Genomic DNA, 17,998 nt, shown 5'->3' with positions numbered 1-17,998 from the left:
AAATCTAGACAGCGCACAAAAATCAGGGCTCAAAATGACTAATTAAGAAGCCACTTTAAGTCAAAGTGACAGTGCATGAAGGTCAAAATACACGGGTTCCCCCCTGACGTTGTGTCCTAAATGCCGTATTTTGAAGTCAATGTCAAAGGAAGTTGAAAAGTAAAGTTAGTAGAGTTTGTCGAGAACCGGCTTCTCTGGCTCAGCTCACTAAAAGGCTCGGCTCTTTTGGGTCACAAACGGCTCTTCGGGTTGTTTTTGCTTTTTTCATCCCAACATGACCAAATATGATGTAAAATGATGCACAAAATGACTTAAAAGAAGGGGGGGAAAGAACAAAAGAGAAAATACCAAAATGAAAAAGTAGTGTAAAGCTCAGAAAAAAAGAAAAGGAAGAGAAAAAAGAAGGAAAAATTTAGAAAAAAAAGCCAGAAAAAAAAAAGAAAAGAAAGAAATGTAGGAAAAAGTAAATAGAGAACAAAAAGAAAAAAGTAACAGCTTGGAAAAAATAAACACAATGAGATTTTTTTTAAAGGAATTAAAAAAAAAAGTAGAACAAAAACACAGAAAAAAGAAGAAAAAGTTTGTGTGGCATTCAAATCATTTCCAATGATATCAAGTGAATCTTGTTGCCAACATTGCACTTCCACTCAAAAATGTGATTAAATACAGTTGTGTATCGTGCAACCGACTCAATAAGCCCCCAAAAAAATGTTAATAATTATGCGACAAAAGATACAAGGAAAAAAAGAAATGGAAATCTTGTGAAAGAATTGTAAAAACAAATGACATTTGTAGGCAATTCATTCAAAAGTGAAATTTTTTTTTGCATTGCAGAAAACTCAGCAAAATGTAACTTGATGTCAAGTTTTGGACATGTTTGATCATGATGTAGTTGCCACACTTGGGATTACGGTTGCTCACTGTTGTTTCAAGCGTTGCTCACCCACTTTGTGTCAAAGCTCAGACCCCTGGACAATTCCAGGGAACATTGCCTGGGGTGATATTGTAAGGCCCGCACGTTCATTTGCAAGTTCAAGGATCGTACACTGTTTTCAAGGCCAAATTCCAGCACTTTTCAAGGACTTTCAAAGTCAATTTTCCAAATTCTCCACTACAAATTAAAGAAGAAATCCGCTGTGAAACCATTTACTTATGCAATTTTTAGTCTTGCTTGTGCATTCCCACATTGCATATTACCCTATTTTTAATTAGTGTGTATTTTATGTAGCACTATTTAAACAGGGTTGGGTAGGGTTACTTGAACTGGATTACTTTCAATAACTTTTGGATGACTCCAATTCCAAATATGCTTATAAAAGAAAAAAAGAAACTAAATAGGAATAAAATGACTCCATTTTGTGCAGGCTTGGGGAGTAACGGAATACATGGAACTACAAAAATGATGTTGGCAAGCTGTTTGGATTTTGTTTCTGTCGTATTTTATTCTAGTTTCCAGAGATCAAAGAGATCAAAGCCAGGAGAGAAGGCTTACCACGTGTTGTGAGTCATCATTTGATTCCTATTGAGTTTCTTTTGTCTTTTATGAGCATATTTGCTATTGGAGTCATCCAAAAGTCATTGAAAGTAACCCAGTTCAAGTAACCCTACCCAACCCTGTATTTAAATACTCCGGTACATTAGGTATTTATGTATTATATTCCTTTTACTTTATTATTGTTTTATTTTCAACACAAGGATACTGCTGGAAGTGGGAATTTCCCAACAGGGATAAAGAAAATATCCATCTATCTATATTTCAAGACATGATTTTTAGATCTCCAGTAAATCGCAAATACATATTTGAGGATCTGAACAATAAATGTGTAAATATTGATGAGGCAAATCTTGTAAAAATGACAGTGATAAATAGCTCACAATGTCATGATTATATCTTGAGTAAATTGTGAATATATTTGTTTTTGAGACGAATCCCTCCCCATTTTTTTTTTCCCCTAGATTTTTCCTACGACCACTTTTCTTTGGAAGGGGAGAACGTATCTGTGGGTGCACGTTGCCCACCACTGCCCTCCTCAACTTACATTTTCAGTTACAGGAAGTTCTGCCCTTGACCATTGACCACAATTTTTTGCATGCCTCAAAGTTAATTTCTATGAGTTGGTAGGTAATCCTTTCACTCATGACACTTCATAAGACAATGTTATACTAACTCATGCCAGCTGCCGCTAATCCCGTGGGAGAAAATAAACCCGATGGCAAAACGATGCCACCAGAAAGCAGTGTTGGCGTCATTTTTAAGCTTTAAGAATTTCTGTAACTTTAAGAAGTTCAAGAATTTCTCCAGGATTTTAAGTCGCCGTACGAACCCTGAAGTCGAGTTTGAGAGCCCTGATCTCAAAATGGGCTCGAAGGTGGATTTCACGGGCTTCTGTTAAGGCCTGGATGTAAGCTAGGAAGCGGTACGCACCGGATGATGCGGCAGCGGCGGCAGCGGCGTCGTCGCGGGAGCGCTCGAGTCTTGGTTCTCCTGCAAGTTGCCGTAATCGGCCGTGATGCCTTTGACGGGAAGCGGGGGCGGAACTTCTGCCCGTTCGTTGCAGGCCATCCCGTTGAGCTCCGCGTCTAAACACACAATTTCTCATGATATCTTATGGTCTCCCTTAAGCGTTCGGGTTATAGGGGCAGCACTTCCTGTGGTGTGTCTCGGGCAAGTACAGCCTGCTGGCGCCCGTCCCTCGTCCAACCAAACAAATGTTTCCGCCCGGTTTCCAACCGGGGACCTTTCGATGTGCAAGCCGGCCTTCAAATGGATTGGTGGTTAATAAGGTGAGAAGGAGATGTGTTCCGGTACACTGTACAATAGGGCTGCGACCAAAAACTATTTGAATATTCAAGGATTATTTTGACGAATAGTACTTAGAAAAAGTGTATTTTAAATTTGCTCCCTTGTTTACAAATATTGATGTTTTGGACGGATATAAATCTCATCTCATCTCATTAGCTGCACCGCTTATCCTCATTAGGGTCGCGGGGGGGCTGGAGCCCATCCCAGCCATCTCCGGGCAGTGGGCAGGGGACACCCTGAGCTGGTTGCCGGCCAATCGCAGGGCACACAGGGACAGACAACTCACTCGCCCATTCACACCTAGGGACAATTTGGACTGGCCAATTCACCTGAAATGCATGTCTTTGGAATGTGGGAGGAAACCGGAGTGCCCGGAGGAAACCCACGCAAGCACGGGGAGAACATACAAACTCATAGTGCAAAAAAACCAACAGAATATTCTGTAATAGAAAAAAAAAAAAAACAGTAAAAAAAAATGCATTCAAATGTTTGTCATCAATAACTGTATGTAACATCCTACATGCCCACGTTTCTTGTGTAAATATTGAGTCAATTATAACCTTATCTTCTTTGTTCCTTTATCTTCTTTGTTTTCTTGTATCCTCACTGTTAAATGTGAACCTGGAGTGCCACGCCCATTTTCCTTGTCACCATATGTATATATTATTATTATTATATACGTGTAAATATTGAGTAAATTATAACCTTATCTTCTTTGTTCCTTTATCTTCATTGTTTTCTTTTATCCTCACTGTCAAATGTGAACCTGGAGGGCCACGCCCAATTTCCTTGTCACAATATCTATATATATATATATGTATGTAAATATTGAGTAAATCATAACCTTATCTTCTTTGTTCCTTTATATTGTGTCAATTATAACCTTATCTTCTTTGGTCCTTTATCTTCTTTGTTTTCTGTTACCCTCACTGTCAAATGTGAACCTGGAGGGCCACGTCCAATTTCGTTGTCACCATATGTATATATATGTAAATATTGAGTAAATTATTACCTTATCTTCTTTGTTCCTTTATATTGTGTTAATTATAACCTTATCTTCTTTGTTCCTTTATCTTCTTTATTTCTTTTATCCTCACTTTCAAATGTGAAACTGGAGTGCCACGTCCAATTTCGTTGTCACAATATGTTCAACCCATTTTGTAACAATGACAATAAAGTATATTCTATTCTATTCTAATAAACAAAACACATAGTAAAGTATGCTATACACCTACAGATGTGCAAGATATTTGTTATCCAAAGATCATAATACATTTAGACATTTCAGACCAAAACAAAAAACAAAGAAAGAGCAATAAATTAAACAAATATTTTATTTGCCCAAAAGATATCAAAAATGTAAGCCCACTTTTAGAAAGGTTGTCCACAAATTTTGATTTTGGGTTGACTCTTTGAATATGAGAACTATTTTCAAAGTGCAAATGATGTATATTTTTAAGAATCTACCATTGGTGTTGACATTTTTTTTTACTTAATATCTAAAAACGTATTTACTGATGTTTGTATTTGTGCTTTCTGTTCCCTTAAAAATTGTAAACTTTGAAGTGCCAGATCTTGATTCTAATGATACAATGTTCAAGAAAAAAATGATGACAAAATAAAGTAAGATATTTTATAAAGAGGGTCTCAAGGCGTCCTCTGCCGGATCAAAGGGATACTACAACCGTACAATTTAACTACGAGATCCAATACTCTGTGTTCTCAGCAGGGTTGGGTAGGGTTACTTGAACTGGATTTTACAGCAAATATGCTAATAAAAGACAAAAGAAACTAAAAAGGAATAAAATTACTATATTTTGTGCAGGCTTGGGGAGTAACGGAACACACGGAACGGCAAAAATGATGTCGGCAAGCTGTTTGGATTGATTTTCTTTTTGTTTCTGTCGCATTTTATGTTCGTTTGGCCAAAGATCAAAGCCAGGAGAGAAAGCTTACCACGTGTTGTGAGTCATTATTTTATTCCTATTGAGTTTCTTTTCTCTTTTATGAGCATATTTGCTATTGGAGTCATCCAAAAGTCATTGAAAGTAATCCAGTTCAAGTAACCCTACCCAAACCTAGTTCTCAGTGGCAGAAATGGTGAAAAACGAAATCGATTTTTTTCAAATAAAAAGAATCAAGCGAGGACTCACTGGATACGGCGTGCAGGCTGAAGGCCAATTTGCTGCGTGGCGTGACAGGAGGCGGGCCCAGCGAGGAGGACGAAGAGGAACCGTTGGATGAGGCGTTGACGGAGGGCCCCGGTGACACCGAGAGACGGCGCTCTCCCGCCATCTGGCTGAGGACTTGACTTTTGGGCCTCTGAGGTCTCAGCGGGCTGATCTGTATCGGCGAAAAGAAAGTTCCGAAGTCGAGCGATCGCAAACGGAGATGATGTCAAACTCATTGTAGACGCTTTAAGACGGCAGAGGCGAAACGGGACACCGTGCTGGTCAAAAGACTGAGGGAAACCCAGCCGTCGTCCCTAAAATGTCCTCACGCTGTGTGTTTGTGTGCTGGAGGGAGATGTAGTTCAATGCATTTGAGCGAGAAGATTGGACCGAGGCACTCATCAAAGATGTTCGGTTTTGCACATTTCAAAACACTGAAGAGAAATTCAACGTTTATGATTGTTGCTATCGAGTCCATATTAGATAGATAGATAGATACTATAGATAGATACCATAGATAGAGATAGATAGATAGATAGATACCCAAATCGCTGGGGAAAAACTATTGTGTTTGGAAATTTGGAGTATCGCAGTGTTCTCGTTTGCGCGCGTCCCTGCATCCTAGACGCATGATTTTTGCTGGGAACGCATCGTGTCAAATCAACGTGCGTCCCTGGGACGCAACTTTTTTGACACAAAATTGTCATTATTCCCCGATTACTTTTTTATCAATAAAGATTTACCGCACTCCAAACTTTTCGTCAGGCAGATCCGGCAGATGTTGTTTTGGTCTCGCGCCGATCTCGGCAAACGAGATCTCGTTGCTTCGAGATGACGTCATTGTTTTGGCGGTTGTCGAGTGAAAGAGAAGTATGCCTCCGTAAAAACAGTTGGTATTAGGTGCAAATCAACACAAAATTGGTCATTTCTTCAGTGTCGGTAATAAGTCGAAACATAACACAGAAAGTGGTAACAACGGCAATCATTCCGGCACGAAAAAACAGCGGAGAAATTCTTCAGAAGATCGCGCAGGCAAGGAAAACACGTGTGTTGAAGCGAACGATTCGACGAAAGAAAATAAACAAAAGAATACTCCTATCAAGAAAAGGAATTTTCTGCCAAAATGGACTCAATTATATTCCTGGTGACACTATGAGGAGGATGATAATGGAGGCCTCATGCTCTGTGATGCGTGCACCCAGCGTGACAAAAAAACTGGATCGCATAAACCATTTCGCAATTCGAACTTTCAGAAAAGCACATTGGATCAACGACAATGAAAAGCACAAATTAGCTATGGAAATTCCGTTCCTGCAATTGGACCTTGAGAAGGCATTACAATTGTGGCGGGACAGCAAACCACGAAAAATATATGAACTGAAAAATCTGAAGTGATTAAAACTGCATGAATATTATTTTGTATAATGTACAATATTTTTGTGAACTGAAAAATCTGAAGCGATAACTGATTTGTATAACCAATTAAGTCAGTTCTAAATATTATAAATATATCACTCTCCTCAGGTGTAGTTCCAGCAGCTTTTAAGTCCGCCGTTATTAAACCCACACTGAAACGACCCAACCTTGATCCAGAAATCTTAAGTAATTATAGACCTGTGTCAAACCTACCTTTCCTCTCTAAAGTACTTGAAAAAGTAGTGGCACAGCAGCTGAATGTTTTCATATCCGAGAATAACCTTTTTGAATCCATGCAATCAGGAATCAGGGCTAACCACTCTACTGAGACAGCTCTGATCAAGGTAACAAATGATCTCCTACTGGCAATGGATTCTGGCGCTTCATCACTTTTGCTGCTGCTGGATCTTAGTGCTGCTCTTGACACAGTGCACCACAATTTCCAACTAGAACGGTTGGAAAAATGGATTGGTCTCTCAGGAACCGTCCTCTCGTGGTTCAGATCCTACCTCTCAGATAGGACGCACTGTGTTAAATATGGCGAAATGACATCTGAGCCCCTTAGTGTTACCTGTGGTGTTCCGCAGGGTTCAGTACTTGGCCCCCTTCTTTTCAGCATTTACATGCTTCCATTAGGTGATATTATTCGCAAGTACAATATCAGCTTCCACTGCTACGCAGACGACACTCAACTCTATCTTCCGTTGGAGGAATCTTCCACACTAAACTGTGGAAATTTGGAGGCCTGCCTCACTGAGATAAAACGAGTGGATGTCACTCAATTTCTTGCGTCTTAACTCTGAAAAGACCGAAATGTTAGTCATTGGTCCATCTAAATGCTGTGACTTATTCTCAAAAACTGCTGTGAACATTGACAAATGTCACATCACACAGAGTGACTCCATTAAAAATTTAGGTGTCATATTTGACCCTGATCTAACCTTTGAGATGCATGTAAAGAAAATGACTAGAACCGCTTTCTTCCATCTTCGTAACATTGCTAAAATCCGTTCGATACTGTCTCAGTCTGATGCGGAAATTACAATTCATGCGTTTGTCACCTCCAGTCTCGATGACTGTAATGCACTACTCTCCGGTCTCCGGAAGTCTAGAATCAAGTCTCTTCAGCTGGTAAAAAATGCCGCAGCGAGGCTTTTAACTAGGACAAAAAAGTACCGATTTTGGCTAACCTGCATTGGCTCCCAGTTAGCCATAGATGTGACTTCAAGGTTCTCTTAGTATTGTACAAAATCATACATGGACTTGCTCCCTCTTATCTTTCAGATCTGATTTGCCCCTACGTCCCGGTCCGAAGCCTACGATCTGAGAGTGCCGGTCTTCTGGTGATCCCGATAGCAAAGAAGTGTTCCGCTGGTTCGAGAGCGTTCTCCATCCGGACACCGGTGCTGTGGAACGCTCTTCCCCCTGAGATCCGATCTGCAACCTCAGTGGAAATGTTTAAATCTAAACTTAAAACTCACTTCTACTCCATAGCATATGAATAACCTACTCTTCTCGTCGGCTGAAAAATAGTCTGTGTAATATAGTGTAATAATCTGTGAAGCCCTTTGAGACTCTTCGTGATTTAGGGCGTCACAAATAAAGATGACTTGACTTGACTTAATGATTAAAACTGAATGAAAATATAGATTTATATTATATATTTGTTGCCGATTTACAATTTCAACCACGATAAGACAAAATTTCGGGGAGCCATAGATCTCTGTTGGGACCCATAGATTTTTGAGCATGCGAGTGTCCGGGACTCATCAATTTTCAGAGGTAAAATGAACACCGGTATCACTAGGAGGCGCTCTATAATACACAGTTTCCTGCCTTGTATCTCCCTACCGTCTCCGAGAGGATGACAGCTTCGGCGGGCTGCAAGGGGATCTCGGTGGTCTTCATCTCCTTGTCGAAAATCTCCTGATGCTTGCTGTTGCGTTTTTCTTTCTTTTTTTCCCGGCGCTCGCGTTCCGGCTCTTCTCGGTCCAGCTTGTCCTGGGACTTGGTGTGGAGCTTCTTGGGGAGCAGTGGCTCGAGAGCGAAACTGAAAAAAAAAAAAAGAATGTGTATAGGTCATCTTTTTGGGGTCGGAACCTATTGCTCGCGGGCCATATATGCTCTTTTCATGAGTGCATATTGCTCAGAGATAAAATAGGACTTGTGCAAATTTGAGCCGATTGTCATACATGTGAAACCAAACTGATATTAAAGGGCATTTATCAAGACATACGATTCATATTTGTAGATCTAAATCACAGGTGTCGAACAGGCGGCCCGTGGGCCAGATCAGGCCCGCTAAGGGATTGAATCCGGCCCGCGAAACAACACTCAGAGAAGCGCAAGAGAAAAACAAGCTGCAGGTTGAAATAGGTCCACTCGATGTTGCCAAAGCCCGGGGCCTCCAACAAAGACACTCTACTTGTGTCTCTCTCTCTCTCTCACCCCTTTTCTCCCACTCTGTCTCATTCACTCTCTGTGTCTCTTTTTCTCTTCCTTTGTTGCTGTTTGCCCCTTCTCTCTCTCTGTCTTTTAACCTCTTGTGTTCTAACTTCCTTTTTTCCTTTTCTGTCTTTTCTCTTTCGCTCTTCCTACCCTCGCGCTTTCCTTTCTCTTTTCTCTCCATCTGTCTTTCTTTTTCTCTTTGGATTTCTTTCCTCCGCTCTTTTTCTTTCCCCCTTTCTAACAACTTCTCTTTTTGTCTCTTTGGTTTCTCATGCTCTCTCCCTCTCTCATTTTCCCTCCCTCTTTTTCTTATTTCTTCGTCTCTCTTTTTCTTTCTCTTGAATCTACTCGTCCGGCCCCCGACAGAATGTTTGTTCTATCGTGTGGCCCCCGAGTTCAAATGACGTTGACACCCCTGATCTAAAGGATATGCATGTAAATATATAGGTGTTGGGTAAAAAGACAGTCACGTAATACATTTTCAGTTGCAGGAAGTTCTTCCCATTACAGTCATTTCTCGCATGGAACATAATAAATAATTGATATGTAATGCTTGCATGCACCTGTCCTGTAGGGGGTGATGACACTGTATAAGACAAGGCTGTACAAACTAATGAAAGAAGAAGAAATTAAATAGGCAGGGTTGGGTGGGGTTACTTTAACTTGATTACTTTCAATTACTTTTGGATTACTCAATAGCAAATATGCTAATAAAAGACAAAAGAAACTAAATAGGAATCAAATGACTCCATTTTGTACAGGCTTGGGGAGTAACGGAATACATGGAACGGCAAAAACCTGTTTGGATTGATTTTCATTTTGTTTTTAATTTTATGTTAGTTTTGCCGGAGATCAAAGAGATCAAAGCCAGGAGAGAAAGCTTACCACGTGTTGTGAGTCATCATTTGATTCATATTTAGTTTCTTTTGTCTTTTATTAGCATATTTGGAATTGGAGTCATCCAAAAGTCATTGGAAGTAATCAAGTTATAGTAACCCTACCCAACCCTGGTTGTGAAACACGGCAACGATTTCAAGCATTTACAACCACTTCACCCTCCATTTTTAGCACTTTTCTATCCTTGAAAACATCCTCGAAGCACCCGTATGAACCCTGTAGTTACCCGTCGGATCCCGGCCTGGAGGGCGAGTTGTCGGAGGAGAGGGATGTGAGGGAGGCAACAGACAGGGGGCGCTGCGACGAGGGCATGGTGAAAGAACGGATCATGGAGGAAGGACGAGAACCGCGACGTTCCTCCACGGTCGGCTGAAAAATGAAGAGGAAAGAGATTATAACCTTTATCTTCTTTGTTTTCTTCTATCCACACTGTTAAATATGAAACTGGAGTGCCACGTCCAATTTCGTCGTCACAATATGTTCAACCCATTTTGTAACAATGACAATAAAGGTATATTCTATTCTATCCTATTCTATTCTAAAAACAAATGCATATAGAAGTGATGATCTATAGAGGGGAACCCTAAAACGTATGGCTGACACTCTCGTATTCAATACCTGGCTAGAGGGGTACTTGACTGAAAGGGGTACACTGGCGTATGGCACGAGTACTTCTTTTATTCTTAATTTCCACTTGATCATGGATCATTTTGGTGTCATCATCATTTATTACCAGTAGATGGCACTGTGGTCTTTTTGCATTCTGCAGGTCCACAGAAGTGGCTTCCTAATGACTTACTTCAGCTTAGTTTACATTGATAGAAAGATCTTGAAATCCGTTGCAGGTCACCTAGTATATTTACACAAACGCCTTAAAAAGTACAACCAAAGTAAAACAAAAGCTGTACTTGAACTTTGAAGTATCTGCATAGTATATATATGTGTGTGTACTTTGAACTGCATATGGATTTTCCCTCGGCCAGGAGTCGGCTGAAGAACGGCAACGCGATGAAAACTACTGAACGTATTTGTAATTGCTGTTAAAAGTGTCGATAAAACCTCATATTGTTGGAATATGATATAATGAAATTGGGAATGTGTTGGATTGCTGTTAAAAATGTCGACAAAAATTGTTCAAATGTCATATTGTTGGAAAACGATATAACGAAATTGTGAATATGCTTAATTGCTGTTAAAAGTGTCGCTAAAACCTCAGATTGTTGGAATATGATTTAATGAAATTGTGAATGTGTTTACCGTATTTTCCGCACTATAAGGCGCACCGGGTTATAGGGCGCACCCTAAAAAAATAGTTTTTGGTCCTATATTTGACATACATAAGGCGCACCGGATTATAAGGCGCTACAATGGGAACGTGGACAAAACAGTCAGATAGTTGAGTCCAACTTCTTACCCCCTTAACATTCCCAAAGCTTGCAAAGAAGCAAATACGTGTCGTAGACACGTGCGGATGCGGTGTCCGTAGGATGTCACTCAAATGCATCCTTCCAAATATCATTCGGAAGGTTAAAGTCTTGGGATTCAAGAAATGCCAACCATTCCTTAGTTTCTATTTTCTTTTTCGCTCGCAACTTTACTGTGCATATGACAATAAACACTTTGAATTGAATTTAGTTTAAAAATAGACTCATCACAAAAACATCAAGATCGTTCGAAAACAAGATACCGGGAAACGTCATATTGTTAGGAAATTATATAACGAAATTGTGAATGTGTTTAATTGCTGTTAAAAGTGTCGATAAAACCTCATATTGTTGGAATATGATGTACTGAAATTGTGAATGTGTTTAATTGCTGTTAAAATTGTCGACAAAAATTGTTTCAAACGTCATATTGTTAGAAAATGATATAACGAAATTGTGAATATGTTTAATTGCTGTTAAAAATGTCGATAAAACCTCATATTGTTGGAACATGATATAATAAAATTGTGAATGTATTTAATTGCTGTTAAAAGTGTCGATAAAACCTCATATTGATTGAATATGATATAATGAAATTGTGAATGTGTTTAATTGCTGTTAGAAATGTTGACAAAAATTGTTCAAACCTCATATTGTTAGAAAATGATATAACGGAATTGTGAATATGCTTAATTGCTGTTAAAAGTGTTGAGAAAAATTGTTCAAACCTCATATTGTTAGAATATGATATAACAAAATTGTGAATGTGTTTAATTGCTGTTAAAAGTGTGGAGAAAAATTGTTCAAACCTCACATTGTTTATTTGCTGTTAAAAGTGTCAATAAAATTGTTCAAACCCAAATGAAATCAAAAATATGTAATAGGCATGGTGAATGCGATTCATTGCTATTAAAAGCGACAATAAAAATTGTTCAAAACAAAAAACGCGATGAAAAAAAACAAACTTTCTAATAACCGCGTACAAAATCGGAAGGATCGCACGAAAGTCATCTCACCAGCGTCCTGACGCCGTACTGTTTTTCCACTTTCTCCTTCAGCTGCTTGAAGCAAGCCTCCAGGCGCTCGTGGAACGGCCTCAACGCCTCCGTCACTTTTTGGCCATGGATTCGAACCCCTTCCGCCAGGTGCGGGATCTGCCGGGGATAGCCCAGAATCGTCGGGTCACGTCCTCCAATATTGAGTACAGATAATGACGACGTTAAGCAAAATGTAGAGCCGTAGTGCTTACGGAAAGCGTCGTTTGGATATCGGAGGTGAATATTCTTAAATGATTTAAGCGTGTCAATTTCAAGAGTTTTCAAGTGACACTACTTTTATGAGCTAATCACAAGATGATTACAACATGCACACATTTATAGATATAGAGAGATATTCGAATTTGAGAAAAACGCCTGTCACTGAATGAGTTGGTATACTTTTTTCTGAAATCAGAAACTTGTTCTCCGATCCATCCCAGCTCAAGATAGTCCTCTCTGAGATCAGATAAAGGTATTTTCCCTTCATTTATTTGGATGTCCAGGTTTTGGGAAGGACAACTTCACTCAGAGGACGAAAAGACAAACATCCCACGTTAAAAAGCAGGGGGCACAGATTCGTGTGGCAGGATTTCCGTCTCCTGGGATACCCGTGGCATCTTTTTATAGCCACCGGCATGAAGGAGGAAGAAAGAGGATGCGGGAGGATGATGGAGAGTGCCCAAGTGGCGGCATGGCAACGCCAGACACGTTCCGGCCTTTGCCGAGTGCGTCCACGCTCAAGGTTGAATAGCTTTCGGCGCGATAATTAACAAAGTGGCTCCTGGGGTTTTCCGAGCAACCGCCCCGCTCTATATTATTCCATGCCGGCCCTTATGAAAGCAAAGTGGGGATTGCCAAGTTGTTGTTGTTTTTTTTTTTTTTAAATAACCTTAAATCCATAAACACAGGTTCGTACACCTTTTTATGGTCAATTCCAACAGGGTTGGGTAGGGTTACTTGAACTGGATTACTTTCAATGACTTTTGGATGACTCAGATAGCAAATATGCTCATAAAAGACAAAATAAACTCAATAGGAATCAAATGACTCCATTTTGTGCAGGCTTGGGGAGTAACGGAATACACGGGACGGCAAAAATAGTGTTTTTCAAGCTATTTGGATTGATTTTCATTTTGTTTCTGTCGCATTTGATGTTCGTTTTGCCGGAGATCAAATCCAGGAGAGAAAGCTTACCACGTGTTGTGAGTCATCATTTGATTCCTATTTAGTTTCATTTGTCTTTTATTAGCATTTTTGGTATTGGAGTCATCCAAAAGTCATTGAAAGTAATCCAGTTCAAGTAACCCTCCCCAACCCTAAAATCCAAGCACTTTTTAAGGACTTTCAAAGGCAATTTTCTAATTTCGCCAGTACCATTAAAGGAAAGAAATACAGTGTGATCATATGTTTTGCCACAAATGTAACTGTGTTTTTAAAATTGCGTGTGCATTCATCAGGACACAGGATTGTTTCTATCTATCTATTTATCAATCTATCTACCCAGGTCATATCCCTCAAGAGGGGTGACCGACAGCAAGACGAACACATACAATAACAAAGAAAATAAAAAAGGGGAAAAAAATAGCAAAAAACACACACAAAAATCTTTGGACCATGGCCAACCCAAATGCCCAAACAAGTTAGGCACCTCAGCACCCAAGTTGGTCATGCTTTTGTCCCTCCAGATGAAACGGGACCATGTCACTCGGGTCAGGGTGACACAAAGCACTCTTCTGTCCGACAGCTTTCGGTGGTTTACCCCTGCCGCATCATACGGGTGCCCTGCCCGTCCCTTAGAATGTGTCCAAACATCACACTATCCTTTCACAACACCTCTCCACTCATTCCTATCACCAACAAGGGCTCTAGCTTCCACTAGATTTAGACCTCATTCCTTGCCCTGTGATGAGGGTCCCTCTCCTTGTGAGAGGTAAGAATTCTCCCACCGTTGTCCACTGGGTGTCGTAAGAGGTGACAAAAGTGGAGGGAGCGAGGGGACTGGGGATCCTCTCCTCTCTACTCCTTAGGAGACAGCAAGGCAAAGGTCTCACAAACCCTAATTATAGGGTCACTAAATGTGAGAGGATGTGGAAGTAAAGCGACTGAGTGGAAGAAAGAGGAGATCGGAAGGATTGTTAGTTCTTGAATAAATTGTGTATGTTTGTTTTTGAGACAAATCTCTCCCGGTCGGTAATAAGTAGCTTCCATTTTCTGTTGCAAGAAGTTCTTCCCATGACTACATACCGCTGGAACACGCCATCTTCTTTTTTGCATGGCCCGTAATAAATGTCCACAATTGTTAGGTAATCCTTGGACTAATACACATTTCATAGTGCCCTGTTTAGGTGTAGCATGCACCCCTGTCCCAGAGAGGGCGCTTTCATAGGATGATGCTGAAGGATTACGATAAAATGACTATAAAGGATTTTATACGATTGACTACAAATTACATTTAATGCAAAAAATATTCACTGACTGGGCTGTAGTTCAATGACAGGGCAGGCTGTTCTAAATGCATAATATTTTGTCTAGTTCTGTTGATAACAGGACGCGAGAGTGTGCTGACTCAGAAGGTTCCAGACATCAAGACGCTCATCTATGAGATTGTGAAGCCCACGTTGGGCTTCCTTGGCACGCCCATGGGAGGAGCCGGCACACCATTATGCTGGCAGAAGATGGCCGAATGGCAAATCCGAGGCAGCATAGAGCATTTTAAAGCAGACTTTTTGAGAAAAACGGTAACAAGTTTGAAGCCTTTACAAGCACGTCACACAAAATCCAAACACAACATTAAAATTCAAGCATTTTCAGGAATTTCTAGCACTCGTACGAAACGGGTCGGTACCTGCCAGGCGATGAGGTCCTTGAGTTTTTCGATCTTGTCCTGGTCTTCTGGGTGCTCGTGGATGTACTTGTCCGTGAAGAAGGCCTGTTGCGGGGAAGACACACTCAATTGTTCAAATCCTATCGACTCGTATAGTCCTTGATTTAAAAGCCGCTACTGTATTTGGGGTTATTTTTATGTGCAGCAATAATCTTACAGAAATATTTTAGCAGAGGCAAGCGCTTGTGTAATGTGTAAGGCATTCTATAGCCGGTGGCTGGTTCGGAGAATTTTCTCTGTCCACTGCATCCTTAAGGGATACTTCTCAGGTCGGTCCTAATATGTGTGACCCAATGAATACTGTTATTTAGTGATTTTGATTTTATAACCAAATGTGAGATTTTGTCCAGAATTCAGTGGGGGTGGGTGTAACAGAGATGAAATTTGATTTTTTTGAATGTTTTTTTTAAATTCTCAGAAAATCTGTGTTTTTGTTGTATTACTCTTAATATTCCGGTACCTCATTTAAATGTTAAGTCATGGGCGTCTGCGACTGTCTTTTTCATTTGGCACTTTATGGGCTTCAGCGCTTGCCGTAGCTTCAGCGAATTTGCATCACGCTGAAGGTAAGATGTGCCCAATATCAGTTCGATAAAAAATGCATATTTTGCTAGATATAATGTTCCCTCTAAGCTGCGCGCGTGCGCATTTGCGCACTTCTCGCACATTCTCAGCGCACAAGAAAATCCAGCTAGCGCACAAAAATCAGGGCTCAAAATTACTAATTAAGAAGCGACGCAAGTCAAAGTTACAGTGCATGAAGGTGAAAATACACGGGTTCCCCCGACGTTGTGTCCTAAATGCGGTATTTTGAAGTTGAGTCGAAGTGGAACGAAGTTGAGTAAAGTTAGCAGAGAACCGGCTTCTTCGGCTCAGCTCACCAAAAGGAACCGGCTCTTTCGGGTCCTAAACGGCTCTTCGGGTTGTTTTTGCTTCTTTAATCCCACCATGACCAAATATGATGTAAAATGATGCACAACATGACTTAAAGGAAGGGGGGAATAGAACAAAAAAGAAAAAAATACCAAAATGAAAAAGTAGTGAAAAGCTGAGAAAAAAAGAAACAAAAGGAAGAGAAAAAAAAGGAAAAATTTAGAAAAAGAGCCAGAAAAAAAGAAAAGAAAGAAATGCACGAAAAAAGTAAATAGAGAACCAAAATAAAAAAGTAACAAAAAAGTAGAAAAAAAACACGGAAAAAAGAAGCAAAATTTTGTGTTGCATTCAAATCATTTCCAATGATATCAAGTGAATCTTGTTGCCAACATTGCACTTCCACTAAAAAATGTGATTAAATACAGTTCTGTATCGTGCAACCGACTCAATAAGCCCCCAAAAATGTTAATATTATGCGACAAAATATATCAGGAAATAAAAAGAAATGGATATCTTGTGAAAGAATTGTAAAAACAAATGACGTTTGTAGTCAAATCATTTTGCATTGCCGGAAACTCAGCAAAATGTAAGTTGATGTCAAGTTTTGGACATGTTTGATAATGAATGATCTTGCCACACTTGGGATTACGGTTGCTCACTGTTGTTTCAAGCGTTGCTCACTCACTTTGTGTGAACGCTCAGACCCCTGGACAATTAGAGGGAACATTGGTTGTCGGCGTCCTTTTTAAGCAGATTGTTGCGAAACGCGGCAACATTTGGAAGCATTTACGAGCGCTTCACCCAAAATTCAAGCATTTTCCAGCATTCCAAGAATGATCCCCGTTACCTTCTCGTAGTTGGCGAAGCCCCCCATGACGGCAGGGTCCACGATGCCGTTGAGGAGCATGGAGAGCGGGTTGATGGGAAGGTGGGCGTCGCTCAAGTGCTTCTCAACCATGCTGCTGATCTTCTCATTGGCCAGCTGCATGGTCTCCATGGCGTTCTCCAGCGGGCTGATTTCATCCTAAGCATATTTTGCTTTGTCAGATAGATTCTTTTGGAATTTTGCAATTAACCGATATCAACAGACCCAAAAAATGGAACAATTCCCCCGATACAAATGAAATTAATTTAAAAATAATAACAATTCAAACTATCTGGCGTTGGAAATAGCAAGCCCCCCCAAAAAATCTGTAATATAATTCAAATTTATGAAAACTCTTAACACCCAACCAGGTATTGTCAACAATCTTGACACTTGCCTTATTTTAGAGCAGTGCTTCTCAATTATTTTCTGTCTCGCCCCCCGTTGGAAGAAGAATTCCTCTCGCGCACCCTCAAGATCTTTTTTTTTTTTTTAATGATATTGGTGGGGACAAAACATCACCTCTGTCTATGTCATATCTACACCTTTCGGCACATTGTAGCTGAGAAAAAACCTCAAGTGTCAGGGTTGCAAAATCTTCAATTGACAGCTTAAGTCATTTGGCTTTGTGCTGTCCGCTGCCAACATTTTCAATCATACCAGTATTTGCACCTCTCTCTCCGTGGTCGCAGGGAAGTGTTACGCACGCTTTGACAAACTTCCTCGTCTTAGCTTTCAGGAGACTCGTTTGTCTCTTTACCAAAGTTTTTCCAAGATGGCGGCGCGCGCGCGAGTGCAGCGGCTTCAGGGGCTCCAGTTCCTCTTTTGTTTTTTAGTGTTCTTTTGTCGCTCATATTTTCCCTTCGACTCCTTTCACGACTACAATAACGTCAGCAACATCCCGAGGGATATACAGAGACCACCGGATCTTCCTGGGTGATCTGCCTGCCGACAACGGCGGAGCAAAAGTAAAAGGCTGCCGGTCGGGCCTAGGATAAGAAGGCGCTTCCGAGCATGTTCCTGACCAACGCCAGATCCATCGTCCACAAAATGAGTGAATTTGAGCAGCGGATCGCCACCAACAGCTTTGTCCGAATTTGCAGTATTTTTGTCATCCCGGAAAACGCTTCACCGGCACGACCAAGACTCCGGTAAAAACAGGGGTGAGGGACTATGCGCC

The 17,998-nt window shown here is 40.6% G+C and overlaps 1 protein-coding gene across 1 annotated transcript in view; it reads right to left on the bottom strand.

Annotated features, from left to right (window-relative positions):
- Window positions 1-17,998, bottom strand: part of dock1 (dedicator of cytokinesis 1) — a 197,617-nt gene that overhangs the window by 552 nt on the left and 179,067 nt on the right. The window contains exons 45-51 of the mRNA XM_088324183.1: window positions 16,801-16,977; window positions 15,042-15,125; window positions 12,176-12,313; window positions 9,962-10,104; window positions 8,242-8,440; window positions 4,957-5,146; window positions 2,426-2,580 (exon numbers count right to left, since the gene is read on the bottom strand). Of these exons, the coding sequence (XP_088180309.1) occupies window positions 2,426-2,580; window positions 4,957-5,146; window positions 8,242-8,440; window positions 9,962-10,104; window positions 12,176-12,313; window positions 15,042-15,125; window positions 16,801-16,977 (1,086 nt within the window). The remainder of the gene's footprint in view (window positions 1-2,425; window positions 2,581-4,956; window positions 5,147-8,241; window positions 8,441-9,961; window positions 10,105-12,175; window positions 12,314-15,041; window positions 15,126-16,800; window positions 16,978-17,998) is intronic.

This window comes from Urocampus carinirostris, chromosome 19 (genome assembly GCF_059441175.1).
Source record: "Urocampus carinirostris isolate Australia breed hairy pipefish chromosome 19, RoL_Ucar_1.0, whole genome shotgun sequence".
In the NCBI taxonomy this organism is placed as follows: domain Eukaryota; kingdom Metazoa; phylum Chordata; class Actinopteri; order Syngnathiformes; family Syngnathidae; genus Urocampus; species Urocampus carinirostris.
Note: the sequence above shows the minus strand (reverse complement) of the source record. Positions and strands in the feature narration are given on the sequence as shown.